This window comes from Manacus candei, unplaced genomic scaffold (assembly GCF_025592945.1).
Source record: "Manacus candei isolate 608988 ecotype Guabito, Panama unplaced genomic scaffold, ASM2559294v1 h1tg000003l, whole genome shotgun sequence".
Lineage (NCBI taxonomy): Eukaryota > Metazoa > Chordata > Aves > Passeriformes > Pipridae > Manacus > Manacus candei.
The window spans coordinates 18142187-18170014 of NW_026138051.1; the positions used below are offsets into that span (position 1 = coordinate 18142187).

Consider the following 27828-nt stretch of genomic DNA (forward strand, 5'->3'; position numbering starts at 1 on the left):
TACCGGGGGCCGCGGGCCAGAGCGCCGCCCGCGCCATAGAGAGCGGGGAGGGGGGCGGATAGAGAGCCGCGCACCGCCACCATAGAGACGTGCGCGTCCCGACAGCGTGCGGTCGGCGAGAGCGGTGACAGGCTGGGGGCATGGAGTAGGGCGCAGAGAGGCACTGCCCCCTGGCGGCCGGGCGGGTCGGTGCGGAGTGAGACGGGGAGCGGCGCTGCCCCGTCCTGGTCCCGGTCCTGTCCCTGTCCTGTCCTATCCCATCCCTGTCCGTTCCCCTGTCCTGTCCTGTCCCATTCCTGGCCTGGCCTGGCCTGTCCCATCCCTGTCCTGTCTTGTATCATCCCTGCCCCTGTGCCTGTCCCCGTCCCTGTGCCTGTCCCCGTTCCTGTCCCTGTCCTGCCCGGGTCCCTATCTTATCCCTGTCCCTGTCCTATCCCTGCCCCTGTCCTGTCCCCATCCCTTCCCGTCCCCCTGCCTTGCCGCTTTCCCCGTCCCTGTCTCTTTCCCTGTCCCTCTCTCTTCCCCCGTCCCTGTCCCTTCACCTGTCCCTGCCCCGTCCCCGTCCCTGTCCCCGTCCCTGTCCCTTTTCCCTGTCCCTGTCCCTGTCCCTTTTCCCTTTCCCCTTTCCCTGTCCCTGTCCTGCCCCGCTGCAGGTGGCGGGTAGGGGGAGGAGGAAGGGGCGGGGGCGAGATACAGACACCACCTTTTGGGTTATAAAACGCTGATTTCCGTCAAAACGCACCGGAGCAGCGGCTCGTACGCGGGGAAGGCAGCGGGGCCCCGCTGGAGGGCCGCCTCGGCCCGGCGGTGAAGCTGCAGCCCCTCGGATCCCCCTCCCACCGCTCCCCCCGGGACACGATCCCAGCCCCGCATCCCGGGCAGGACCCCGCCAGGTCCCGATCCCCGGTGCTCCAGGTTGTTCTCCAGCACGAAGCATCCGCAGGGGCAGGATTGTGGGACCGAGCTGGTGGATCAGAAGGAGCCCCAGACCCGAAAGTGGGAGCGGCAGGAGGCACTGGGGACTCCCCGAGAATGGATGACACGTGGTGGCACTGGAGCCCTGGCGTGTGGTTACCTGAGGATTAGGTTAAACTGGTCAGACACAGAGAATTCCAGGATGGATTGGGTTGGGAGGGACCTTAAAGCCCACCCAATTCCACCCCATGCCACGGGCAGGGACACCCTCCACTCGACCGGGTTGCTCCAAGCCCTGTCCAACCTGGCCTTGGACACTTCCAGGGACATCTTCCTCTGTGCTTAAACGTGATGGTGCCTCGCCAGGTTGGGAATGGGGCAGGATGAGGTCTCAATGGTGTCTCCCTGGATTGGGAATGGGGCAGGATAAGGTCTTAGCGGTGCCTCCCCGGTACCTGCGCAGTCAAACCAGCCCAGAGAAGCACGGGGAGCTTCTCCCCAGTGCTGTGCCGGAATTTCCATGCCCGGTTTTCCAAAATCCAGATGTTTTGAGCCTTTCCAGTTTCCCTGCCGTGGCACTCCCGGGTGTGTGGCTCTGGCAGGAGGCAGAGGAGCCGCTCCCTGCGTTGCCCTCGCAGCGAGGGGACGCAGTGGTGCCACCGCGGATTCCTCATTTCCGACAGCGTTTTTCAGGAAAGGGGTGGGAGGCGGCGCCTGGAACAGGCAGAGGAGTTGTCGGGGATCTGCCGCTTCCCAAAAACCTCGGTGCAGCTCCCGCGGGAGATAAACAAGTTAGTCACTGGGTGAGCTCACGGCAGAGGCATCCCGGCCTCCATGAGAATTTATCGCGGGCCCTTCCCGGGGTGCGATCGTGCCCCGGTGCCGGATCCCCGGAGGAGGCAGCGGATGCGGTGACGGGCCCCGTGGTCCTCGTGCTCGGGCTGTCGCCTGTCCCTTGGTCCTTCCTGGCAGGGAGCCCTATCCTCTGTCCCACCGTGTCCCTGGCACAGCCCCTCAGCCCGCCGGGTGCCTGCGGGATCCAGGCGTGTTCCCGACGGGAGCGACGGATGCCAGTAAAGGCGATTAAATAGTGACTCAGCTGCAGGGCTGCTCTCGGGGGTCTGGGGGGGACTGGGGGGCTCTGGGGAGGGGATATCCCCCTCCCGCGGTGTCCCACTGGCTGCGTTTGGGGTGGGCAGTGCAGCCGCATTGGGATGTCCCGTGGTTCCCCTCGGGGTTGTTTCCCCTCGGGGTGTGGAGCGCTCTCTCCAGAGCTCACCGGGATTTGTGATCCCTCCTGTGCCCCGCAGGGTCCTGTGGGATGGGGACAGGCAGCACCACGCCCCCTCGGAGGGGCTGACATCCCCCCCAGCTGCCCGTCGACCTGGAGATGCACCTGCTGCTTGGCCTCAGCACGTAGGAACTCACGTGCTGGGAAAAAAAGTGCTTGGGAGCTTTCTGGGGATTTCCCAGGGAGAGTTGGGATCTGGGAATTTTCTGCCCTCCCCCTTCTCCCCTCCTTCCTCACTTGCACACTACTCCCAGGGTCACAGACAGCTTTAAAAAAAGCAACAGCCCACACAATGCTCTTCCCTTCTCCAGCGGGTGCTGGTGACGAGATCCTGCATCCGGTCCAAGGGATTTGGAATTAGCCCTCTGCCTGGGAAAGGCCCTGCCAGTCCCTGCCAGTGGCTCCCACTCCATGAGGCTCCCATTGCCCCACGTGGAGGAAAGGGACTCTGGATCCTGCATAGGCATCCTCCATTGGGTCATGCAAGAAATCTGCCCCCCTTCCCTGCCCTCGGGATTTCTGGGAGCTGGTGGTGTCAGTGCTAATGTCATGCAGTGCTTTGGGTGACGTGCAAAGCGTACACCGGTTTCTCTTTGCACGTGGGGGATCTTCCTGGACAGGGGCAGGACAGGGAATTCACATTTTCCAGGAAATCTTGCACCTATTTCCATGAGAGCAGCAGGAACCAAGGGTGGCTGAGCCAAGAGGATGTTCCTGGAAGTGGTTTGTAGGACAAAAGTTCTGGAAAGTGTCACTGTGGGTGTTGGTACTGTTTCATAAATGACCCGTGTCAACCCAACCCAACATGAATGATCCAAAGGAACCCAACCCAAATGATCCAATAGAACCCAATTCGAATGATCCAATAGAACCCAACACGAATGATCCAATAGAACCCAACACAAATGACCCATCTCAGCCCAACCCAACACAAATGACCCAACCCACCTCAACCCAACCCAACTGACCCACCTCAACATAACCTGACATGAATGGCACAACCCAACTGACCCAACCCAACCCAACCTGGCACAAAAGACCCACCTCAACACAACCCAACACAAATGATCCAATGGAACCCAACATTAACAGCCCACCTGGACCTGACCCAACCGAACATGACCCACCTCAACCCTATATGATTGACCCCAGGTAACATGAATGACCCACCTCGACCCAACCCAACAGGAATGACCCAACCCAATCCAACAAGAATGACCCAACACAACCCAACTCAACATAAATGACCCAACCCAATGAGAGTGACACAACCCAACCCCACATGAATGATGTAACCCAGCAAAACCCATCGTGGATGACACAGCACAGCAAGATCCAAGGAAAATCAGAAAGATCTTCTAGAAAGCTCGAGGAGAGGAGGGTCCATGGACCAGAGCTCCAGCTGTCTGGTCCTCACCTAGCCCTCGGTTAAACTGGTCAGACACAGAGAATTCCAGGATGGATTGGGTTGGGAGGGACCTTAAAGCCCACCCAGTTCCACCCCCCCACCAGGGGCAGGGACACCTCCCACTAGACCAGGTTGCTCCAAGCCCCATCCAACTGCTGAAAGGCTGTTGGAATGAAACAGAAAGAGGGAAACAACTTCTCCAACCAGGCCCTCCGAACAGGTTGGAGGTTCCTGGTGGCTGTGTGTTGGGGATGTGGGAGTCCAGGGAGATTTTCTAGAGATCCAGGGGCTATCAGAGCCAAGGGACAAGTGCTGGTCCCTCGGGCACAGCCGTGGGCTGCTTGTGGGGCCACTTGCGTTAGTTCTCCCTGAGGCCAGGCTCCCACTCCGAGGAATGCATCACGTCCCCATGGAAACACAAATGCTTACTTATCTGACTTGTTTCAGTCATTTTTAATTTAATTTGATTCCCCATTTCTCTCTCTTTCTTTTTTCTTTTTTTTTTTTTTTCTGGTTATTCGAAGGAAGGAAGGAAGCCCAAACTCGGATGTTTGTTTGTTCTGTCCTGGCCGATGTTCCCTTGGTCGCGTTCCAGCGGCTGATAAACTGGCAGGGAAGCGGAGCGTGGAGCACGGTGGAGCCTGGGAAAGGCTGTGACCCTGCTTCCCCCTGGCCTTACGTCACGGTTTCTCCCCGATTAGCTTGGCCTGGGGGCCGCCTCTGCCAGCTGCCTCGGCTCCCTCTGCTCCCTTTGTCCCCAGCTCTTGGTGGGACATCCACCAGGAAAGCATCTCCTTGTGCCCAGGTTCCTCCCTCCCTGCCCTGGTGTCACCTCCAAACCCCTGACCCACGGTGTGGCTGGGACCCGTGGTTCACCCCTGCCAGTGGGACCATGGAGAGGGAGAACCCGTATGGATCTGGGCTCAGGTGTGAGTTGTACTCTTCTCACAGACCTTCACCCGCTTCATCCAGGCAGGTCCCACCTGGTTTGGTCCCATCCAGTGATGTCTGAGGCTGTCACAGACCCCAGGCAGGGGAGAAGTGTGTGCTCGCTGGATGGCAGGAGCTCATCCCATGGCTCCTGACACGAGCCATCAGCTTGGAAAGTCTCTCCTTCCTCCAAGTGAGAACATGTCCCTGAAGAGGGAAATATATGTAGGGCATGGAATATGTGCCATAGGTGGGGGAACTGGGGGCTTTGTGGTCCCCTTGCTCCTTGCTCCCTGTCTGGGGTCAGGGATGTGGTTCAAGGAAAGGGGAATGTGCATCGTGGGCTGGACCAGTTTAGGAAGCTTTGGAAGCTCTCCTGGGAAGAATGTCTTCGCTGGAATATTGGGATGACTGGGGGAGGTGAGACCTTGCCTTGCCCCCCAGGACCCCTGGGTTGGGAGACACATTTAGGTGGGCTCAGGAGATGAGTCCCTGGGAGCTTTGCAGGGCAGTAGAGGATGCTGGAGGTTCCTGAGGGAGAGGCGTGGTGGGAAATGCAGGAGCAGGAAGACAACAGGATCATCTCTCCACCAGAAGTGGAGCCTTTGCTCTCCGTGATCCCTCCAGCACTGAGGGATCCTGGAGACAACCTTTGGGTGTCCCCTCCTTAGGCAAGGACAGGAGGGGATGTGAGTGTCCCCCAACATCCCCTCAGTGATGGTCCTCGTGCAGGAGACTCCAACTTCTCCCACCCAAGACATCACAGGGGACTCCCAAACCTCCTCTCTTGGGCCCCACGTCCCAGCAGCTCTTCTGCCTCCCGCTCCTCTGCCATGCAGGAGTTTTTCCAGCCATCTTAGTACATTCCCTCATCTCTCCCAGCATCTCAGTGCTTTGGGAAAGTGAGAGGGAATTGGTTCCGTGATCCAGAGCACCATCACGGGCGTCTGCGTCCTGTGAGGAGAGCGCAAGTGCCCGAGGAGGAAGGTCTCTCTTTGCCCATCCTTCGGCATAATGTCACCATCCCCTTCCACCTGGGAGGCTCCTGGCTCTGGCTCCCTTCTCCCAACCCCGTGTGCTTGGCAAAGGGGCCACCTGGAGCTGTGCAGCCCCGTAGAGGAGGGCTGTGGGCACTGGTGGGCATTGGTGGCTTTCCTGGGAGCGAGTGGGGAAGCTCCAGGGGTGCCTGAGCTCTGTGCAGGGCCAGGTGCCCCCCAGCCCCCCGTGGTGCAGCAGCCCCTGCGCTGGCTCTCTGCCGGCTGGCCCGGGCCCTGTTCCAGAGGATAAAATATAGCCCTGGCGCTGCTAATTGGAGCTCTTTGCCTACACTTCCTCCTCTCCATCTCCCGCCGCCCTCGGCTCCGCAGGGTCAGTAAGTGATTCGCATTAGAGCAGAGTCTCTGTGGGTTCCCGTGTGTCTCCGGCAGCAGCCGCGGCTCTGCCGGGGAGGGGCGGGAGGAGGGGGCTGCACCCGCAGGGTGAATCCCCCAGACCCCCCAGCACGGGAGACAAATCCTTGCCGGTCTCCTCCATCCAAACCTTCTCCTGCCATGTGGTTCTGCCGCCTTTTCCCGTATCCCTGGGGTCCCCCTGTGCCTTCTCCAGCTCCCCCCCCCTAGCCTCAGCCCCTTTCTCATCCCCCCCGACCCCCTCCCCCCGGGCTGGCCACCGGCAGACAGCCGCTATCGATTTTCCTGCTTCAGCAAAACGCGGCCGTGCCGGGAGCCGGGCGGTGGTGACGGGGGATGGCAGCGCCGGCACGTCCAAGGGTGGTGGGGGAGCTGTTGGAGAGCTGTCCCCGTCTCCCAGTTCCCTACCAGCGCTGCAGCCCCTTTTCTGGGAGTCTCGGGTGGCTCTTCCTCCCCTGTGCCCCGAGCAGCCGTGGGTTGTGAGATCCAGGTGTGGGGAAACGCAGCTCCTGGAAGTCGGGAAGCAGGAAACCCTCGGCCCTGCCTTGGGGATGGAGAATCATCTGCTCCCTTTCAAACAGACCCAGATGGATCTGGACATGCTTTCCTCAGGGAGCCTGCAATTTTCCAAAGCCTTTTCCCAGCTGAAATCCCACATGTCCCCCGAGCTGCCTGGGGACACCAGCAGTTGGGGAGAAGCCACGTCCAACACCGAGGCTGGATCCTCGCCCTCCTTCCAGCCTCCTGGAATGATCCCTGGTGAAGGTGCTTTGGATCACGGTGTCTTGGGAAGCAACAGCCAAACCTCCTCCTCTGGCCATGCCCTGGGGGTCTTCCACATCTCCCATAGCATCTCCCAAATTACCACGGAATGAGGATAAGACATTGCACCTGTCAGAAGTGGTAAAGTGAGTCAGGAACCATGAACTGACCTAATTTCCCGATTTCCATGGATGTGTGCTTGGTGATGTCGTTCAGAAAGGGAGCAGATGACCAGGACAGGCAAAGCCAAAGTCCTTCCTTTGGCCTTCATTGCCCAGGTATTTGTTGTGGAGCAGCAGGTCCTCTTCTAGGCTCTCACTCCCACCACTTTGGTAAATAATAAAACCTTCAGCCTCACGTGTCCTCTGTAACAAAATCTTCAGCCTCACGTTTTCTGACCTGGGAAAATGGGCTGTCCCAGGAGGGACAGGGATGCTGGTGCAGGGATGGGGCAGTAGCTGCACCTTCCCAAGCCTGCCCACGGAGATGAGGGGAAGGTGAGCCTTTACACAGCCAGAGTTTCCCCTCCTGTGTGGGGGGTGGATGCTCTTCCTGCCCCAAAGCAAATTTTGGGGTGGGGGAATGTGGGTTTCCAGCCTGGGGTCTCTGTCCTCGTAGGTGGCCTTGAGGGGTGGGCACAAAGGCAGATGGTGAGGTTGTCCCCACCCCAGTGAGCCCCTGTGCTCCTCCCACCTTGGTAGTGCAGCGTGGACAGGAGCATCCCTGGGGAGCATCCTGGGACTTTGGGGACATATCTGTCCACTCTGGGAAGCCCTGGAAGTTGCCAGGGGAAGGTGTCAAGGAGGGGAGCACAGGGCTGGGGTTCACCCTGCACTGTGCTGGTGTGGCAGAAGACCCCTCCTGGGAGGAGACCCCTCCTGGGAGGAGACCCCTCCTGGGAGGAGACCCCTCCTCCTTGTGTGTTTTAACCTCCTGCTCCTCCTGCTTCTGTGTCCCACCCCACTGGGAGCTGGGATCTGCAGCTGGATGAGCTCCAGCCACTGCTGAAACGTGGTTTTCGGGGGGTGTGGGCAGCTGGGGGACACTGGCATTACTCCCCCCACCTCCAGTGGAGCTTTGATGCCAGTCTTGGAAGAGGTTTTTCCCAGGAAGGCTGAGCTGGGTGTGTGAGACCCTGGAGCATCTGCTGTTTGTCCCTCCCAGCTCCCCTGGATCCATCTGGGGGCAATGGGGGAATCCTCTGCCCCTGACATCCTGGAGGGAGGAGCAGACTCCCCCTTCCTCCCTCGACAGCACCTCAGGACCTTGTTCCAGGCTTTGGGAATCTTCATGTCGTGTGTGATGGGTGGACATTCCAAGGGGATTTAGGAGCTCACACCAGAGCAGGTGCCCACGGGGAGGTGGGATAGGCTGGGGGGCAGTGAGGGATGGGGTGTCAGACGGTCCTGGCCGTGGGGCAGAGCCTCTGTCTCAGCAGAGGGAGGTGAGAGAAGGTCAGAAAAGTTTTTGCCAGGCCTGAGAGCGCTTGGGCAGGAGGGGCTGAGATAACCACCGTTATTTAATTTATTTTTTCTAAATAAAAAAAAGGAAGGAAGTTAATAAATAATGTAAAGTGGAGAATGCATTAATGAAAGGGAGAGAGAGGGAGAGAGAGGAAGGGACAGGGCAGAGTGAGAGTGTGGGGAGGGGGGGAAGATATTCCTGCCGGTATCGATTGGATATGATTACATTAGAGCTATCAAATATTCATACTACATTCCACAAGAGGTCATTGTGTGTGTTTTTCCAATTTAGCCCTGCCTTGGCGCAGGGAGTAGGCTCTGGGGTGGGAAAAGGGCTGTGAACATGGCTCCAGCCCCCGGCCCCGGGGCTGCCCCCTCCCCTGGCCACAGGGATGTCACCACAGGGATGTCACCACAGGGATGTCACCCACCGGAGCCCGGCACGGTCCGAGTGGGATGTGGGGCAGGGGGGAGGTGGAGAGGGGGTACCAAGGGGATGTGGGGGGGATGCTGAGCTGGCTGCTGACCCTGAGGGTCCTTCACAAAGCCCCTGAGGGCTGTGGATCCCGTGCAGACACAGCAAGTGGGGGGACACGTTTCTCCTCCCTGGCAAACACTTCTGTTCCCTCCCTGGCGAGCTCCGGTGAGCTCTGGGGTGGTGGTCACTCTTTACTGGCTGCTCGAAGCTGTTCCTTACCCTTAATGGAACATTTTAACTGGGACGTCCCTTTGCCAGCTGGGAAGGGTCAGCCGAGGCCACGGAGCCAGGCAGGAGGGGGATGAGGTGCCGTATGGATGACAGTGTGGCAGCTCTCCCGCCGCGGTGCCCATCTGCCAGGGCCTCCGTCCCTCCCTCCGCACTGCCCGTGCCAGCCGGGATCCTCACCCAGGACAGAACCACACGGGACAAGGACCAACAGCACCAGCGGTCCCGAATCAGGGGCTTCAAGGACACAACTCTGTGGGGTCTGGAGAGAGCGCTCGGGGTGCAAACCTACCCCTGGTGATCCGTCACCCCGAGGAGGTGGCAGGGAGCTGCTGAACGATTCTTCTTCCACTCAGGGCACTTCCTTTGCCCGTGCCTCAGTTTCCCTGCACCTCCAAATTCCCACAGCATCACCAGGGCGCTGCTGCCAGCCCCCAGCCCCCAGCCCCGCTGGCCGTGCCGAGCCCCCGCTGCCCCAGCACGTCCCCGGGCGCTGGGAGCCAGCGCTGCCTTCTCTCCTTACATTAATAAAAATTTTACAGCACGGTGGCAGGAAATGCATTTTCAGTTCATCTGCTGCAGCTATTAGATTACCAGGAAATGGCTGCCTGGACGGCAGCCAGGGCTCCGATTGGCCCCGGCGCAGGGAGAAGGCGAGCGGAGCACCGGGATGAGCGGGTGAGACCCGACCCCATCCCCCTGGATGCTGTGCCAGGCTGTGCCCAGCGGCTCTGCCCGTGTGCTGGGGGACGGCTGTGAGGCTCCCTGGGGAGGATGGTGGTCCCTGCTGCCTCGGGAAGCTGGGGTGAGCAGGGGAGTTGTCTCCTGATGAACCTCTGCTCAATCCTAAGAGCAGCAGAGCCCAGGTAGCCGCAGCCTCTGCTGTGCTGGGACCAGGGAGAAGTGGGAGATTTGGGGCTGCGTGGGAAATTTGAGGCTGGGACCAGGTAGAAGTGAAACATTTGGGGCTGGGACCAGAGACAAGTGAAAGATTTGAGGATGGGACCAGGGAGAGGTAGGAAATTTGGGACTGGGACCAGGGAGAGATGAGAGATTTGGGGCTGGGAGCAGGGCAAGTGGGAAATTTGGGACTGGGACCAGAGACAAGTGAAAGATTTGGGGCTGGGACCAGAGACAAGTGAAAGATTTGAGGATGGGACCAGGGAGAGCAGGAAATTTGGAGCTGAGACCAGGGAGAGAGGAGAGATTTGGGTCTGGGATAAGGCCAAGTGGGAAATTTGAGGCTGGGACCAGGCAGAAGTGAATGATTTGGGGCTGGGACCAGGTAGAATGGGAAATTTGGAGCTGAGACCAGGTACCAGTGAAAGATTTGGGGCTGGAACCAGGGAGACAGGAAAGATTTGGGGCTGGGACAGGGAGGGTGCATGCACTGAGTGCAGCAAGTGTCTGCAGGGGTTGGTTCTTCCAAGCTGTGGGATTTTTGGACCACCAAGCTGGACTGGCGTCAAGTGGAACACGGGAAAGAGTTAAACTTGTGTTGTCTGGAAAAGAGCCGGGAGGATGGGGCAGGTGCTGGCTATAAATACCTGTACCTGCCTCGGAGGTGGCAGAGCTAATGAAGGGAGGGAATTGTGAGCAGCCCCTCCGAGGAGGGGGGGGCCAGAAGAGGAGGGGGGGCCAGTAGCTGCAGTGGCTCCGTGGGCCCTGGGGAGGGAGGGATGGGGATTTTAGGGACATGGTTTTTAGGCTAGGCAGGGCTTTAAGGAGAGCCCTCTTAGAGGTGACTGTGCCTGAGTGCTGGCACTGGTCTCTACAGGGTGGGACAATTTTATGCTGGCGTGCTCAGTTCACCCCCTGAGCCCAGCCCAGCCACAGGCCCTGGGATCATTTTCACAATCCTGGAGTGATCCTGGGATCGTTTTCACATGAGCATCAGGTACAAAGTGCAGCATCTTCCTTTGGTGGAGGTGCTACCCCGGGGTGGTGGGTGGTCCCTCTTTTCAGGGTGCTCCTCAGAGCATCCTGGGCTCTGGAGGGATGCTTGAGGATCCAGAGGGATGCTCCAGACTCCCTGCCTGTGCCTGGCAGTATCTCAGGGGGCTCAAGTACTCTGTGCTTGCCCGGCCTCCACCCTGGCTCGGGTGCAGGATGCTGTTTTTGGGAAGGAGGTGACCCCAGCCCTCCAATCCCCAGCCCTGTCGTGGTGACATCATCTCTCGGGACCGGAGCAAAGAAGACACCTGGGAAATGAGGGATGGTGAAGAGGGAAGGAGAGGGATAACAGGACGGGAGCAAACTGTGGGGAGAAAGGAAGGTCTGAGCCTTGCCGAGGTTTATTAAAGTTTAAGAGAACAGAAACCCTGGTTTGCGTGGAGGGGACCGGCTATTTTTAGCGGTGGGTAGGATGTCAGCTCTGAAAATAGCCTGCTACCAGATCCTAATGAAATCCTCTCTTTGGCTCTCACCCGGAGCGAGTTTGGAGGGGGAGGATCGCAGTCACACCCGCAGCCGAGGAGCTCCTGACATTCACAATGACTCGCCTGGTTTTTTCTTATTTATTTATTTAATTTTTTTTTTTTTCCTTCCCCCTCCGGTTTCTCCTATTCTTCGCCCGGCTCTGCCTTACGCCGAGCAGAGGAGTCACCAGCCAAAAAAGTGAATGCGGGGGTGGCGCTGCTTAGCTACGGCCAAATCCCAGCAGCATGTGACCAGGTTGGCAATTTAATACGGAGCCCTTCTCCCCGGCACACGCGCGCTCGAGTTAAAGTGACATTGAAACGGGGACTCAAAGTGCTGGAGGCAAAGAAATTAGGGGGAGCTGCCTCCTCTCACCCCACCCCACCCCCTTCCATGCCTGGGCAGAGAGGTTTGTGTCGTGGGGTTTGGTGTGGCTTGGGAAAGGTGGTACTCAGGTGAGGGAGGATGCTCGGGGCAGGTAGGTGGGCTTGGAAGGGAGCAAGAGGTGGGAGAGCTGGTGGAGCAGGTGGTCTGCAGAGAGCTGAGCACCCCGGGGCATCAGCAGGGGGGATCCCAGGTGTACATGGGATACCTGGGACATGTGGGATACCTGGAGCACGTGGGATACCTCGTGCATGTGGTGGAGCCCAGTCCAAGACTGCTGGGAAGCCTGAAGAAGACCTGGATCAGTGGGTGGTGACTGCTCCCAGGAAAGATCAGGGACCACCCAAGGAGCATCACAGGGATCACAGGGCAGAGAATCCATGGAAAGAGAAGTCCCTGAAGGCTTGGGGGCAGAAGAGAGACTCGTTGGAGCATCACATCCTCATCAAAGGAAGGATGAAGGTGCCACACAGGCACAGGCTGGGTGAAGAACATATGTCTTGTAGATGCAGGGTGAGACTTGGCCAAAGGACCAGTGCTCTGAGGGCTTCTTTGGGGACATTCAGGGTCTGGAAGGTGCAAACCCTTTGTCACTTGGTCCCCCGATGGGTGTAGCAGTGGGGTTTGGGTGGGCAAATACACATCACCCCCCCATGGCACCCCAGCCAGGCCAAAGACAGCCTGGGGGAACAAGAATCCTGATGGGAATGAGAAGCCTTCACCTCCATGCCCTTTGTCTGTGAGGGATCCAGCTGCAGAGCTCTACTACAGGCACCTTCCAGGCAGCTGGAAGATGGAGTTAACAATTTTCCCATTTTCCAGTGAGGATATGCCTGCATTGACCATCCCCTGGTGCCTGTGACTGGTTCATCACCTCTTCACCCGCCCTGCTCAGGCTCCTCAGCAGCTCAGGGTTGGGGTCTCACCTTTGGAGTCACATCTTTGCTCTGGTTTCTGTGCTGGGAGGGGGATGTGGTTTTGGGCAGGGACCTCGTGGGGACAAACATGCTTTCTGTGGATGTGGAGGGAGCCCATCAGTCATGGAATCTCAGACTGGTTTGGGTTGGAAGGCAATTAAAGATCCTCTAGTTTCAACCCCCTGCAGGGACACCTTCACTAGCCCAGGCTGCTCCAAGCCCCATCCAACCTGGCCTTGGACACTCCCAGGGATGGGGCAGCCACAGCTTCTCTGGGCAACCTGTGCCAGGGCCTCCCCACCCTCATGGTGAAGGTGTCCCAGGCTGGGACACCCCAGTGCTTGGCTCTCACTGTACACAAAGGGACACGGAGAGGGAAAAAAATCCCAGCTGCCATTCCGTGCCCCTCGGGACGGGTTGAGGTGCTGGGTACCTGCTCACCCCGGGCACTGGATGTTGCCCCCCGAGGCAGCTCCTCCTGCCTGGGCACGGAGCCGGATCCATCTGCATCAATGAGTCAGCAGGACCCACTTAACACTTCCCCAGCAGGATCTGCTCCTCTCTCCCGACAGAATGGGCAGCTCTGGCAGGCTCTGGCAGCGCGTTACGATCTCAGCTCATTAAGGGACGCATCCTGAGCGCTTTATTGATGTTTTATGCTGCCTGGCTCCATCTTCAGAGGGAAACTCTCATTGCAGTCAATGACTACACCTCCGGGGGCTGCGGGCTGAGCTCGGAGCTCTGGATCCGGCTCCCGGAGAGGCTGGCACAGCTCCGGCGGCTGTGGAGCTGCATCCCTGCAAACCGCGGGGTTTGACTCCAAAGCGGCCAAGAAACGCCTCAGGGCCAGGATCCCGGCAGGGCGTTTTCTTTCCAGGGACTAGGGAATGTTCAGAAGGAAAACACAAGGAAGGGCTTGGGTTTTTTTTCCTTACTTAACTCTCTTTCTGCGCAAAGGAGCTGCACGACAGGGAAGGGAAATGATGTTTCCTCTCCCCCAGCGCTGCCGTCTGTTCAGCCGGAGCCCGGCGGGGTGGGCGTACCTGGGCTCCTCCTCCTCCCCGCAGCGTGTTGGGAGCCACATGTCCCCCACTTCGGGAACATCACAGTCCTTTAATAAGTTCCCCGGCGCTCGCTGCTGCTTCTAAAAAGCTCGTGGCACTGTCTGGCTTCAAGTGGCTTTTACATAATCCAGACTGTCAGGCTAGATGAGCATCACAGTCCCTTCTGGCCCTAAAATCTGTGAATCTCCGAATTAGAGGACACCAGCACCTCCTTGTTTCTGGCTGATTGAATCAGGGGAATTGCGTGTTCTCTTTCTCCTCTCCCCTTTTTTCTCTCCCTCCCCTGCATCATCTTTAACTGGAGGTGAATTACCCTCCCCCTGAGCCCAAGCTTGGCAAATAGCATCAGGACAGATCAGACATCCTGAGCCTTGCTCTGGGATATCCTCCTCTCCACTGCCCGCTCCCAGGCCGATTCCCAGCAGTGAATTGTCCAGCTGTGGGCACAGGCAGGGCTGGAGGTGGTGTGGAAAATGGTTTTAAAATCACAACTAAGTTCTCCAGGTTCCAGACTGAGCTCGCTTGGATTTGTAAGCAAGGTGTGGATCTAAAGAAACACTTTTGGGGATGAGGAAGGAAAGCGAGTGACCCTCCATGTTTGGGATGTGCAGGGGGAGTGGAAGGAGAAAAGTGGGGAGGAATTGCTGGTGACCTGTGGGGATTGCTGGGGATGGGGGTTCCCCAAATACAGAGATCTGCAACAGGAGCTGGGAAGCTGCTGAGCAGGCTCAGCTGGAGCTGGGAACTCCGGGATGTGCTGCTGCCATCTCGATGCCCGGTGTGTCCCTGGCAGGAGATGCTCTGACAGCCTCACATATAAGCAGGACACCCAGGACCTGCTTCTCCCCATCCCTTTGGGCAGGACACCAGGGGGCATTCGAGGGGTTAAAGGTGGCAGATTCCAATTGGGATGAGCAGTGAAACCAATCCAAAAGGTGACCTGAGAGGAGTTGGGATAGCTGCAGGTAGAGGCTGAGGAGGAGCAGAGGCAGCAGAGTGTGGGGCACAGCGTGGCCCGAGGGAGGGCTGTCCAATCCCCTGCTCCCACACACCCTGCACAGGGAGAGAGCACCAGAAACCTGCACGAGTCTCACACCTTCCTCTGCCACAGCTTAGCAGGGGAGAACCACATCCCTCTCCCAACAGCCAACCCCCCTCCGAACCCTGCCAGGTGCTCAGTCCCAGACCCTTCCTCTGGGAGCGAAGTTTCCTGCTTTGCAAACGCCCTCGGGTTCCCAGCCCTCCTCCCGAGCGCTGCTGCGGTCAATAACTCACCAGGAGGCTGCTATTCTCCCTCCGCTTCCCACCCTCCCACTCCTCCCGGGAGCTCCGCATTCATGCCTTTTCGGCCCTCCCTCGGCAGCGAGTGAGGAATAAAGCGGCGCGGGCTGAGCACGACGCGGGCTGCGCTGGGATGCTGGGAGCCAGCGAGGGAAGCCTGAATCACCGGCACCTCAAGGTGGGAGTGAGAGGTTTGGGCTGGGAGAAAGGGACGACATGACACGTGCTCCCCCCGGGAGTCAGGTGCTCCCAGCCAGCTGGCAGTCGCTGGGAATTGGGCAGCTCGGATCCTTTCTGTGCCTTTAAAGACGGAGCTGAGAGCGATGGGGAGAAGAGGAGGGGCCGGTGGGAGTGCAGAGGGATGCAGCCTGAAGGCTCTGAGCTGGAGCTGAGGCTGAGGGATGCTGTCAGGGACTCGTTCCTCTTGGAGAAACTCCTGGAGGAGCATCTCTAGTGGGATCCCATGGAGATGGAGAAACGCTTGGCTCAGCTGGGCATCGTGTGGGACAGTGGAGTCACTGGCCCCAGATGGGGAGGATTCCAGTGCTTCTGCTGGCATCAGCTGGGAGGGAGCCCCTGAGGTCCGTGGGATCACCCTGGTTTGTCCCCATCTGTTAGAGCTGGATTTGTCATCCTTATTCCAGGTCCTTCTCTTTCCCTCATTCCCCATCCTGCTCTCACACCCCCAGATCCTGGGGACCTGTCCACCCCAGGGGTCCCATGCTGCTGGGGACCTGCCTGGGGGCTCAATGGCTTCAGCTCTGTGCCTTGGAGCAGGTCCTAAGCCCTCCCTGAGCTGGGATGTTGCTTCGCCCATCCAGTGAACGCTCCCAGGAAGGATGGGTGACCACTCTGGAAGCGCTGAGAGGAATGAAGGGAGGGTGGGGGCTCTGGTGGGGCCCATGGGTGATGTCCAGTGTCATCAAGGTGACCTTGTGTATTTGGGACTGGCAAATCAGGTCCAGTTTACTTACACATAGGGTTGAGGGGTGTCACAAGGGTCCCTGGTGCTCCTGAGCCAGGAAAGCAGCAAGGAGGGAGCATGCAGGGACCCAGGAAAACCTCTGGGGTGGAAGATCCGGGTCCTGCTTGGACCTTGAGTCCAAGCTTTTTGTTTCTGGGACAGTGGGATGTTTGCCTGCTGGTTCTGTGGGTTTCAGTACGGAAAAGCCCCTTTCCAGCCTCTCTGCCCTGAGTACGGGAGCTAATTTGGGTGTTGGTTTGGACTTTTGGGAAATACCGGGAATGAACGGCACCCGGGCACTCTCTGGTGCCTCCTGGGAAGAGGTGAGCTGGGAGAAGGTTGGACTTGATGACCTTAGAGGTCTTTTCCAACCTTTTTGATGACTCTGTGAGGTGACTGCCCCCATTTCACAGCGATTTACGTATCAAGCCCAAGGTGACAGATCCCGGCGGAGTCGCTCCCGGCCCCTTGCAGCCCAACACGCCACAGCCTTCCCACGGTATCGCACCGAGCCCAGCCCATCGCGACCGTACCCGTGATGCTGCTGCGTGTCCCCAAGGGGAATGCCCTGCTGGGGGGCTGTCCCGGTGGGCACGGGGGGGGGACACCGAGCCGGGAGGTGGCAGGGCCATCCCACTGGGGGCAGGAGGGGGATGCGGAGCCCGGGGCGGACGGAAATGTTTAGACAGCGGGTGTTCGTGCCGCGGCGGGGCTGGGCGGCAGCGGCGCCTGGGGAGCGCTGCGGGGCTCTGCGGGGCCGCTAATGGGCCGAGTCCATTTCAGCGGGATGACGCCACCTGGGTAAAGCGTTAAGAGCTCCGGGAAGGCAGCGCAGAGCGAGGGGGAGTGCGATGCTCCCGGGCAGCGCCAGGTCCCTCCCTCCTCCCTCCATCCCTCCTCCTCCTCCTCCTCCCTCCATCCCTCCTCCTCCTCCTCCTCCTTCTCCTCCTCCTCCTCCTCCTCCTCCTCCCAGCCTCCCGTTCCCACCGAGCGCGGGGGCCCCCCCGCCGCTCCCGCTGCCCGCGGCGCGGGGCTCGGCTGCGGGGCCGGGGCTGCCCCGCTCGCCGCCCCGGGGCTGCCCCCGCCGCGCTCGGGCTCCGCGGGCGGATGGACCGGCGGCAGCAGCGGCGGCGGCAGCGCGGTGAGTCCGCCCGGCGCGGACACGCGTGGGCTGCGGGACGGCGGCGGAACGCGGCGCGGGGGGCGCGGGTGGGCTGCGCGGCGGGGGAACACGCGCGGACCGAGGGGGACGAAGGGTCCCGAGCACGAGTGAGCGGTGGGGATGGAGAGTCCTGGACCGCGCGTGGGCTGTTTGCTGAAGGGACACGCGGTCCCTCGGATGCGCAGGGGCTGTGAGTGTGCAACGAAACAGAGGTTCCGTGCGGTGAGGGGGTTGGGGTCCTGGACACCCGTGGGGTGTGCGTGGTGGGGCTGGGTGTGGGTCAGAGACATGCGTGGGGTGTCCTGCACAGAAACGGGCTGCGGACACAGCAGTGCTCACAGGTCCTGGAGATGTGCGGGCTGTGTGAGTGGAGGGGCTACGGGACAGGTCAGGGTCCGAGCCCCGCGTGGACTGCGTGCCGAGTGGGGCTGGGGGCTCAGCCTTCCCCCATCATCCTGCTCCTCCCCGCAGCGCCCAGACAGGGCAAGGGGGTCCCTTTTCTCCCACTTGGCGCCCTGAGCCGCTCGCCCCCGGCTCGCATCCACCTCCAGCCTGTAAATCATTTGCTTTTACGATCCCTCCTCTGGCCCATTATCACACGAACTTTATATGTTTGGGGCTGGTGGCGGCCATAAAGCTGGCCCCGTTTCCGGGGCTGGCATGCCCGCCGGGCAGGCAGGGTGTGAGGAGCAGGAGGAGGTCGGGGGGACGCCGCCCCGGGCCCCCCAGCCTGGCAGGTAGGCAGGGAGGGGCACAGCAGAGCCCCGGGGATGCTCGGCACAGTGGGGCTGGGATGTAGACTGTTTGCAGCCCTGGGGTCGGGCTGGAGCAGGGAGAGCTGGGAGCGAGTGGGGGGCACTGGGCTATCATGGGGTGGGGAAGGAGGAAGAAGTGGGGTCCCATCTCCGGTCATTAAGTCCCCGTGGAGGACCCACAGATCCTCTTGGTTCCTGGAGGGACATTTGCCTCCCTCTAGCCAGTGAGTCTGGGTCCATATCTGACCCTGCACATGGGAATCACAGGTCTGGGGGTGTTGGGGCCCCGGTCCAGCACTGGGGGTGCTTCCAGGTTCTGTCTTTCCCGGGATGCTGTGTCCAAGCCCTGAGCCCAGATCCTGAGTGTCTGGCATTGCAGAGCTGACGGGCAGCTCCTCTCTGTGCCCATGTCCCCAGGGCTCTGTTCCTCCTCACGGTGTCCCTCCCTCCCACCCGAGCTTGGCTCAGGGGTCTCCTCGTGCCTCCAGAGTTCCAGGTGTTGCGGAGGACTGGGAACACCTGGACTGGATCATCCCTTTGGCTGCTCTTTATCTCCCGGCTCCGCTGGCTCTGTCACAGCGGGACCCTCTGCTGCCTCTCTCTCTCCCTTTGTGTCTCCCTGAGGTTCAAGCCCCCCAGAACCCTCACAGGGGCCTCGCTGGCCACGTGTGAATGCCCAGGTACTGCCACAGCCCAGGTGAGCAGGGATGGATACCCAGTGTGAGCAGCTGCTGCCCGTGTGAAAACCAGCATCGTCCCTGGAGTGATCCCCCTCCCCGATGGGATCCGGGCACGAGGGACGTGGGAATGCACCGAGGCTTCTCCCTGCTCTCCTCTGTGTGGTCCCAGCTGCAGGCTGAGATTCAGGAGTCTGGGGGGCTTCAGGTCACCAGCCTGTGCTTTAGTAAGACCTTCCCAGGTGAGGAGCTCGGTGGCAGCAGGTGACAGCTCACAAGAGCTTTGCCTCTGGCCTGTTCCCATCCCGGCTGGGTGCTCACAAACCTACCCTGAGTCGGCCATGCCCTCCTAATTCACCTTGGTATTGCTGTGAGAGAAACGGGTGTCCAAATCACTTGGGGGTGCCCTGGGCGAGCAACTCCTCACTGTCTGTGTCTCCCTGGATGGGGGATCACGTGGAGCGGGCGGCAGGTGGGCTCCGTGTGCAGGAAAACCCCAAATTTGAGCAGATCAATCACTTTTTCTTTCCGGGGAGGGGGATGGGAGAGACGAGATCTTGCTTGAACAGTCAAAGTAAGTTGCCTTTGCTTTCCCCTGCTCCTCAAGGTCAGCCGAGCTAATGAAAATCAATCTTCCCTCTGCCTCTCTCTGCTGCATGAGCAGATTCTACCTGTGGCCCCTTCACCTACTTGAAAGCGGCGGCTGCCGCGGCCGCCCCGTCCTGCTGACCGTGGGCAGCGCCGGAGGGAGCTTCCTCCTGGAACAGCGTCTTCCTGCGGGGCCGGGCACGGCGACAATATCCGTGTCACTGAGGGATCACTCCTTTGATCTGCCAGAGGAGAACGTCCTGGGGAAGCTGGCTGTGCACGGGAAGCGGGTGTTCAATACGGAAATCTGGGCTGGAAGAGCCGGGCAGAGCTTGTGGCTGGGTCTGGCATGAAACACGTGGTGTCCGTTCTCGGGGCGCTCCAGGGTAGCTCCAGGCGGCAGGAGTGGGAGGTTTGTGTCTCTCTCCCTCCCTCCCTCCCAAGGGCCGGGAGCTGCCTGGGTGGAAGCCCCGTGCCCACCTGCCCCTCTCCCAGCCCCGTGGAAGGTTCACCCCGTTGCTGGTGGTGAGGTCTGGCAGATGAGGGCTTGGTGATGGAGCTGATGCCATGGGATCGAACCTGCCAGGAAGGGGAGTTGTGGGACATGGAGGTCCTCCCTGTCCCATCCCACATCCCTCAAAGGTGCTGACACTCCTGGACACAGCGGGTTCTGCTGCCAGTGCTGCCGACTCAGGAAGTGCCATTTCCTGAAAACAACAGCAAAGGGCATGGCAGCAGTGTGAGGGGCAGGATGGGGCTTGCCTGCTGCCAAAGCTGCATTCCCTCGTGTCTCTGCCGGGGTTAAAGGGAAACCTGCCCAATGGGAGCAAATTGGCTCCCGGGCTGTGGATGGGATAACGGGATGCTGCAGTGCACCAGGACTCGGAGTCGGTGGGATAGTCCTGTCTGTGGACAAGTGTAGGGCTCATTTTTTGCAATTAGCTGCAGTTTCATCCCTGGAAGTGTTCAAAAAATGCGTGAACGTGGCACTTGAGGACGTGGTTCAGTCGTGAACGTGGTGGTGGTGCTGGGTTGATGGTTGGACTTGACCTTAGAGGGCTTTTCCAGCCTTAATGATTCCGTGATTCCATTATTCTGATTTGTCACTGCTGCTACCTAAAATTAATTCTGTTCACATTCCCCATCCCACTGCTCCCAGGGTGTGCAGGGAATGGCAGCAGGAGGCTGCTCGGGCGTATTGGGAACCCCAAACCTTCTCTGAGCGAGATGACATTCCCAGTTCTGCCGTGCCTCTGGATAAGTCACTGCTTCCCATTTCCCCTCCCCTAGAGAGGACCAGCATGTGTCCCTGGGGAAGGAGAGGGAGGTGCTGGGGAGGGGTGGAAAATCCTCTGGAATGACATGAGAGGCTCAAAAGCGTGGGGAGACACTGCGCCTGCTGGGTTTGAGGGGCAGATCCGACGGCCCTCTGCCCTTTGGGTGCGTCCAGTCTAAGTGTTCCCAGGAGCAACAGTACTCTGGATCTGATTGTTGGAAATCCTTTTGTTCTGAGCTCTCCAGCCGGCGTTTGCCTATTGGTTTAGTCTAGTGGAAGGCGTCCCTGCCCATGGCAGGGGCTTGGAACGGGATGAGCTTTAAGGTCCAACCCAAACCGGTCCAGGATTAGATGAATGGATCCCTTATAAAATGTAACAGGAATACTTTCTCTCTTCCCGCCCCATCCTTTAGGATTTTTAGATGTGCCCTGATGCCGCAGGGTCTCCTGGCTCCTGGAAATGCAGCTCTCTTCCAGCGTGGCTGAACTCAGCTGTGACGAGACGATGGACCCACCCGCTGAGGACTTCCAGCAGGTCCTGTCCATTGACCAAATCCGCTCCATCCGTGCCAGCAACAACTACGTGGAGAGACCGGCGACCTGCTTCCAGCAAGCCCGCTCCAACCCCTCCCTGGCCCAGCCACCGCACAAGCAGGAGTGGTCTCAGGACCGCCTGGTGTCTTCCACCTTCCAGGACCTGCACCGCAGCCACAGCCAACAGCACCAGATGCCGCCTTTGCAGCCACACCTGAGCCATTCCAGCACGGCCAGCTCGGTCTCCCAAAGCACCACCGCCTCCGACCAGCGCCTCCTGAGCAGCCTGACGCCCTCCCACTCCGGGCACTCCCTCATCCGGACGCAGCCCCGCGCCGGCGAGCTGAAGGCGGAGGAGTCGCCGCTGAAGGGGGGCTCGGAGAAGCCCACCCTGCACAGCGGCCACCTCTTCATCTGCGAGGAGTGCGGGCGCTGCAAGTGCGCGCGGTGCACGGCCGCCCGCAGCCTGCCCTCCTGCTGGCTCTGCAACCAGCGCTGCCTCTGCTCCCCCGAGAGCCTCCTCGACTACGGGACCTGCCTCTGCTGCGTCAAGGGGCTCTTCTACCACTGCTCCACCGACGACGAGGACACCTGCGCCGACGACCCCTGCTCCTGCGGGCCGGGGTCCTGCTGCGCCCGCTGGGCCGCCATGAGCTTCCTCTCCCTCCTCATGCCCTGCCTCTGCTGCTACTTTCCCACCCTGGGGTGCCTCAAACTTTGCCAGCGGGGTTATGACGGCCTCAAACGACCCGGCTGCCGCTGCCAGAGCCACACCAACACGGTCTGCAGGAAGATCTCCTCGTCCAGCGGCGCGCCCTTCCCCAAAACACTGGACAAGCCGGTATGACCCTCCCGGCGAGGAGAAGCAGGCTTTGCTCCTCTTCCTCCCACTCCTCCTCCTCCTCCTCCTCCTCCTCCTCCTTCTCTCTCCTCCATCCCCTTCCTCCCTGGGCTCCCTCCACACTGCAGTGCTCCCCCTTACCCACCATCACCTTCTGGGAATGAGACGGGTGAGCTGAGGGTCTCCCAGGCTTCGTGACATCCTGGCTGGTTGGCCGGGGGAACTGGCACCGAGCTGGGGGAAACAGTGGTTTTGCACATATGGGAGAGGGACAGGAGAGGCAGAGAGAGCTGTGGGTGCCCTCCCTGGCTGTATCCCACAGGGAAAGGTGACCCAGAGGGTCTTTGGGACTCTGCCCCCATGGGAAGGGTGACCAGGGGGTCCTCAGGACTCTGGTCTCAGCAGGTTTAGGAGCTGCCCCACAGTGTGGTCCTTCTCCATGGGGGAAAGAGGCAGGTCAATGTACCCCCTGTGCAAGAGCCCCCCGGGAGCCAGACCACCTCCTCTCACTCTTTCTCCCTCTCCAGCCCTTTCCATGGGTGGCCTTTCTCCTCTCAGGTGGCCGTAGGTCCCCTTTCCTGAGGGGCTGGCGTGCTGTGGGGTCTCCCCAGTGGCAGCGCCTTCCCTCCAGGCTTGGGAGCTGCTGGGAGAAGTGAGCGAGCTCCAAAATGAGGTGGCACCGTGTTTTTCTGTCTCAAAGAGGAAGGGAAGGTGTGGGAAGCTTTAGAAACCTTCTGGCAGGGGAAGGAGCTATCGGAGGCAGCCCAGCCCACTCGCTCCTGCCCGACTGCAGCGAGGGAAAGGTCCCCTCTGGGATTTGGCTGAGAACAAGGAGCTGGTTGGAAATTGCCATTCATTTCTCCAGGCCTTGGAGGGCTGCCTGGGGTGGGAACTGCTGCCTGGCTCTGTCCCACCACCGAGCAGATGCTGCAGGCACCAGCTCCGTGCTTGAATCCCAACCTGGTACCTTCCACCAGCACTGAATTCACTTTAAAAAAGCGCATGGCAAAGTCAACTGTCAGCAGCCACTGCTCCGGGGACTCCCCAGCAGGGGCTTCTCTCACCCTGCTTCGGGCTGGAGCACACGGAGAGCAGGAGGGGGTGTCAAAACTGGGGACTCCGACCTTCCCTCCCTGTAGATGTTCTGTTTGAGTCCTCGCCCTGCTGAGGGTTCTGCGCGGACAACCGGGAATGGGTCCGGACCAAGCCCCGGGGCTGGGCCATCTGCAGAGCAGACGGGCACCCGGATCCGGGTCAGGGCTTCGTGTTCCCTTGCTGGGATGATAATAAGCCCAGCTGGTTGCTGTTGTTGGAGGGCTCCTCCTGGTCCCGAGCTCAGCCCCATCTCCACACGGCGCCGGCTCCCCGTTGTGACCCCACTGGCACCGTGCAGGGAAGTTTGGAGCGGGGATGGTGGCCTGGAGCTCAGCTCTGCCTGCCTGTCTCTCTTCTGAGGTGTGTGAGCACAGAGACAAGTGAATGGTTCCCCTGGAGAAACACATGCAACACATCCCCTGGCTTCCCCAAGACCCTGCACCCAGGGCTCACCCACTGCCTCCTCCCAGCCACCTCTTTCCGTAGAGTTCTGTGGATCTATTTTTGTACATATAAATATAACGTTAGGATGGGTAGGTCTCTTACTAATAATATTCATGATACTGCTGTGAACGGTGCCAGGTGCAAGGTTTGACTTCCTGGTACACTTGCACATGGTGGAAAAGATGATTTCCCAGTCTGTTTATTGCTAATCCTAGACCCTTAGTTCCCAGGTCGTCGGGAGAGGGGGAAAGGCAGGTGTATGGATTGTCCAGGAGGGTCTGCTCTGCAGTGAGGGGGTGGGATTCAGTGCTGGCTGTGGGGGGAGTCAGAGGTGGACTCTTCACAGTGGGATTCCTCTTTCCATCCATTTGCTATCTGAAAACCACGGAGGATCGAAGCTCCCTCTGTTGCAGGGAAGAGCGGATCTAGGGAGTGATTCATCCCGTTTGGAAGCATTATTCATGAAATTCTGCGCTGGCAGTGCCTCACTCCCTTGACTCAAATGGCACCCAAACACTGAACTTGAGGTTCCCCCTGGAAGGGGGGATGAGTCCCATTCCTGGTGGGAAGTTTATACCTGAAGGATGTCATGGACACGAGCGAAATCCTCGTCCTGATTTCACCCAGCCCCTGAGGGGTGATGTGGAAAGATCTGGCCAAAGATGGACAGCCGGCTTCCCTAAGATGGGGGGAAATCTCAGGACGATGCTCTGGGACACAGAAGGATCTCCTGGCATTAGGAAGGAAGAGGGCCCCACATCCTCTGAGGCCACCCCTGAAATCTGGAATTATTTGGATTTTAAAGCCATGACCTTTTCAGAGGATGCCCCGTAGGAGTGTGAATCCCCCTAAGATCAGGCCGTGTGGCAGCAGATATTAAATATGTTGCCAATGTATTTATCCATATGCCAGTAATTGCTTGGCTCCCTGCTTCCAAGCCATGTTGGGGAGAGGGGCTTCCACCAAGAGGCACCTTCCTTTGGAAGGCTTGATTTGCTCTTCTATTGGTGCTGTTTAAACTCCTTCTTCCTAAAAAACAGACAATATTTTTAGGGAAGAAAGGTCCCCTTTTCACTGTGGATTGGAGGAACTGTCTCCCTTGAATGAGAATGCGAAACAGTTCATTGAAACTTTTTAAAGAGAACTAATGAACAGAATTTTCCAACTTGCTCTACTTTGATTTTTTTTTTTTCCTCCTCCTTTTTAAACGGATCCCACTCGTAAATTTAGTTACCACCTCTGTATCTTTGCAATTCACTGCTTCCTCTCCTGATGGTGGAATGACTCAACATGTGAAGCTTCATCATTTTCACGGCCTCCCCAAGTCATGCGAGCACGGGGTGACCTCCCCCAGGTGCTGGAGCTGGAGGATGAGGAGATGGCTGTCCACGGAGCAGCTCCCCGGAGCCAGCTTTGCTTGGCACGGCTCTTGTAGCACATTTACCTTCAGGAATTGGTGGGAGGCCAGGATGCCTGCCAGGAGCCTTCCACCTAATGGGCTTTTTCTGGGTCAGTGCAGAAGCCCCATTTCTACCAGGGAACGGTGCCACAGCCTGGGTGAGGATGAGGAGCGTGGCCAGGGCTCTGGAATGTCTCATCTCCAAGAAATGACAAACCTGTGAGATAGATTTTATGAAATATTGGACATGCAGGAAGAGAGGAATTTAAAAGCCATGTAGATGTGCACTTGGGGACATGGTTTAGTGGTGGGCTTGGCAGTGCTGGGGGATGATTGGACTCAATGGTCTTTGAGGGCTTTTCCAACCTAAATGATTCCATGATTCTTTGAACTGGGGAGGAGGAGGAGAGCCCCAGATGGGCACTGAGGGCTGTCAGACCAGCTTTGGTTTGACTGAGGGCAGACACAAAGCTACAGGCAGGACTGGCAGGGGCTGCAGGAGTTCAGAGCTGTGGGGGCAGGTGGCTTCACCTGGGTTACCGCTCCCTGCTCCACCTGCAGTGCTCAGCACGCTCCCCTGCCCTTGCTTTCAGCAGGCAGGAGAAGCTGGGATGTGCCAGAAGCTCTCCAGAGGAGGCCAGCTCTGCTTCACTGAGCTCATCTGCTGTGGGGAAAGCTGTGGGCAGCCTCGTATTCTTTCCCTGAGCTTTTCCTAACATCTTCTGACCAGATCCATCCTGCTCCCTCCCCACCTCCGGCTGCCAGACGGTTTGGTTTGCCTGCAGAGAGGACTCTGGTTCTTGTTGGGGTTGTGAGCCCCTTTCCTGCCCCACCCTCAGTGAGTCAGATCACATCTGCTCTGGTGTTTGTTTGCAGCTGCTTGTCCCGGCAGTTGGGGTTTCTCTCTGTCCTGACGTGTCTTTTTTGGTTTTCTTTTGGGAGTGTCACATGTCGAGCCCTCTGCTCTCCCACAGGGATGGATCCGCTTCGTGAGGGAACATTTCTGTGCTCTGTGTCTCTGCTGGTCGTGGGCTCCTTTGCCAGGGAATGTGCAGGGCTGTGGGCAGATGCAGACAGGGAAAGAGATTCAGGTGCCAAAGGAGCAGGAGGCAGGAGCTGCTGAGCAGGACCTGAGCTCCCCTTGCTCCTCTCCCCATCCAAACCTCCAAAGCTCCATCCACACAAGAGGTTCTGCTGGGGTTTGTTCCTGGCTTCCCTTGGTCCCACTCCCCTCTTTCCCCACTGGCAAATCACCTCCAGCACAGGTGAGGAGGGGTCATGGGAACCAGGCTGGAGTCTCCCTCCCATCCCAGCTCCCAAACTCTCCTGGTGGAGGGGCAGGAGTGGTCCTCAATAGAGAGAGATGAGCCAGGAGTGAGGGGAGCTGCAGTGGGATTTTGCACAGGGAAGGAGCCCACTGTGCCCCAAACTCACCACTCCCAGCACCACTGTTAGGTCCCTCTGTCTCTGGCCTTTGGGTGTTTTTAGGCTGGAAAAAGCTGGGAGGCCTTCAGGTCTGATGTTTGTGATCAGCATGTGATGAGGGCTGTGCCCCCATCCCAAAGCCCATCTTTGGTCTCTAACAGGATCCAGCTCAGGTTTGTCTCTTCCAAGGAGCCCGTGGAGCCCAGGCCTGCAGGATGCTCCCAGCAGCTGGACACACCTGACCCAGGTGGGCCAAACCTGAGCTGGGACCTCTTGGGGCTCAGTCTGCTTGGGGGGATTGCCCCATGAGCATCAGGATCTCCTGCAAACTCTCTCCCAGAGTCAGGATGGGAGCTCGTGCAGGGGGGATCTGTTCTGCTTGGGGGGGCATTGCAGAAGAATCCCCTGAGGGTAGAATCCAGGGTCTCCAGTCCCCTTGGAGGGGACTGCAGGCAGGAGAGGGATGTTGGGTGGATGGGAAGAGATCACACACCTCCGTGGGGCAGAGGGAAAGCGGAGTGAGGTTTCCTGGTGGGTCTCTCTCCTGCTGCACCCCAAAGGGCTGGACCAAACCCCCCCTGGAGAACTGGGCCCTGGGAGAGGAGGGTTCTTAGCCCTCTGTCCTAAGGTGTGTGATCATCCCAGAGCTGGTTCCCCCCTTCCCTGCAGAGCCCCTGTCCCCCTTCCCCTCCCTCTCTCCCCGTCCCCATCCGTTCCCTCGGGATGCTCTGTGTCCTCCTGCCTCCCCAGGTGTCCTCAGCACAAAGTTCTCCTTGGAAGATGCATCACCCTGGGCTTCACAGGAGAGTCTCCTGCCTGGAACTGAAGGCTCTAATCCTATATTTATGGGTACACAAATGTTCTGTACAGTGTGTAAAGATCCCTCCCCTGGCTCTCTCCATTCGGGCTCCTTTCTATAAGGTATAATATATGTTTATAACCCGATGACTGGTTTTTTTGACAATAATACTCTTGTACCTTTTAAGAGAAAAAAAAAATAAAAAAACCAAAGTATTTATTTGAAAAGTTTATTTTAAAGATAAGAAAAAAAATAACCTATTTATTTTACTGCACCCTCTTCTGTTTGATTTCCTTCTCTTGCAAAGCTGATAACTGTTACAGAACCACTGCTGAGATGAAAGAAGTGATTCTATGGTGGCTTCACAAGCCCACTTAGAGCAACTATTCAATAAAAATATATATTAATTTTGAACCTGGTCTCATTCCTGTCTCTGTGGTGGTGGGGACATGGCCCAGGCTCGCTGCTGGGGGGTACTGAGAGGCTGGGCTGGGACTGACATTTGGGGGGACCATTTGTAGCTCCATCAGGGTTCGCTTGGGAGATTTCTCCTGATGTTCAAACCTCGAAAATCTCAGCATGGGCTTCCCCGCTGCGGCTGTCCCACATCCTCGAGGAAGGGCTGGCTCCTGTGGCAAAGGGCAGGAGCAAAGAGGGAGGGACTGAGGTAAGAAATCCCTGAGACTGGAGGGGGTCTCAGTCCCTCCACAGATCCCCACACATTCCCAAAGGCTCTCCTACTGCCAGAAGAGAGGGGGTGATGCCACAGGGCGATGCAGAGGAGGAGCTGCAGCTGGGACCTGGCTGTCTCTTCCCACCAGCTGCAGAAGACACCTTGGAGGTGGGTTTAGCCCAAAATGGAAGAATCTGGGCCACAGCACCAGCAGTTGCTGGGTCAGGCTGGTGCCTCTGCTGTCTCTG

At 58.9% G+C, this 27828-nt stretch overlaps 1 protein-coding gene across 8 annotated transcripts; it reads left to right on the forward strand.

Moving 5' to 3' along the window:
* The first annotated feature begins 9657 nt into the window (after nt 1–9657).
* On the forward strand, nt 9658–27321 carry SPRY3 (sprouty RTK signaling antagonist 3). 8 transcript variants are annotated; one of them, XM_051791592.1, is made up of 3 exons: nt 17412–18748; nt 19171–19506; nt 20784–27321. In XM_051791592.1, exon 3 carries the CDS (start codon nt 20831–20833, stop codon nt 21749–21751), a length of 921 nt encoding a protein of 306 aa, XP_051647552.1. In that variant the 5' UTR covers nt 17412–18748; nt 19171–19506; nt 20784–20830; the 3' UTR covers nt 21752–27321. The 8 variants fall into 8 exon arrangements, with proteins under 8 accessions (XP_051647576.1, XP_051647594.1, XP_051647569.1 ...); XM_051791616.1 differs by lacking the exons at nt 17412–18748; nt 19171–19506 and adding an exon at nt 9658–9689; XM_051791634.1 differs by lacking the exons at nt 17412–18748; nt 19171–19506 and adding an exon at nt 11688–11711.
* Nucleotides 27322–27828: the final 507 nt, after the last annotated feature.

What these genes read in the sequence shown, in the direction of transcription:
- SPRY3 (XM_051791616.1), top strand. Translation starts at nt 20,831, where the DNA reads ATGCAGCTCTCTTCCAGCGTGGCTGAACTCAGCTGTGACGAGACGATG.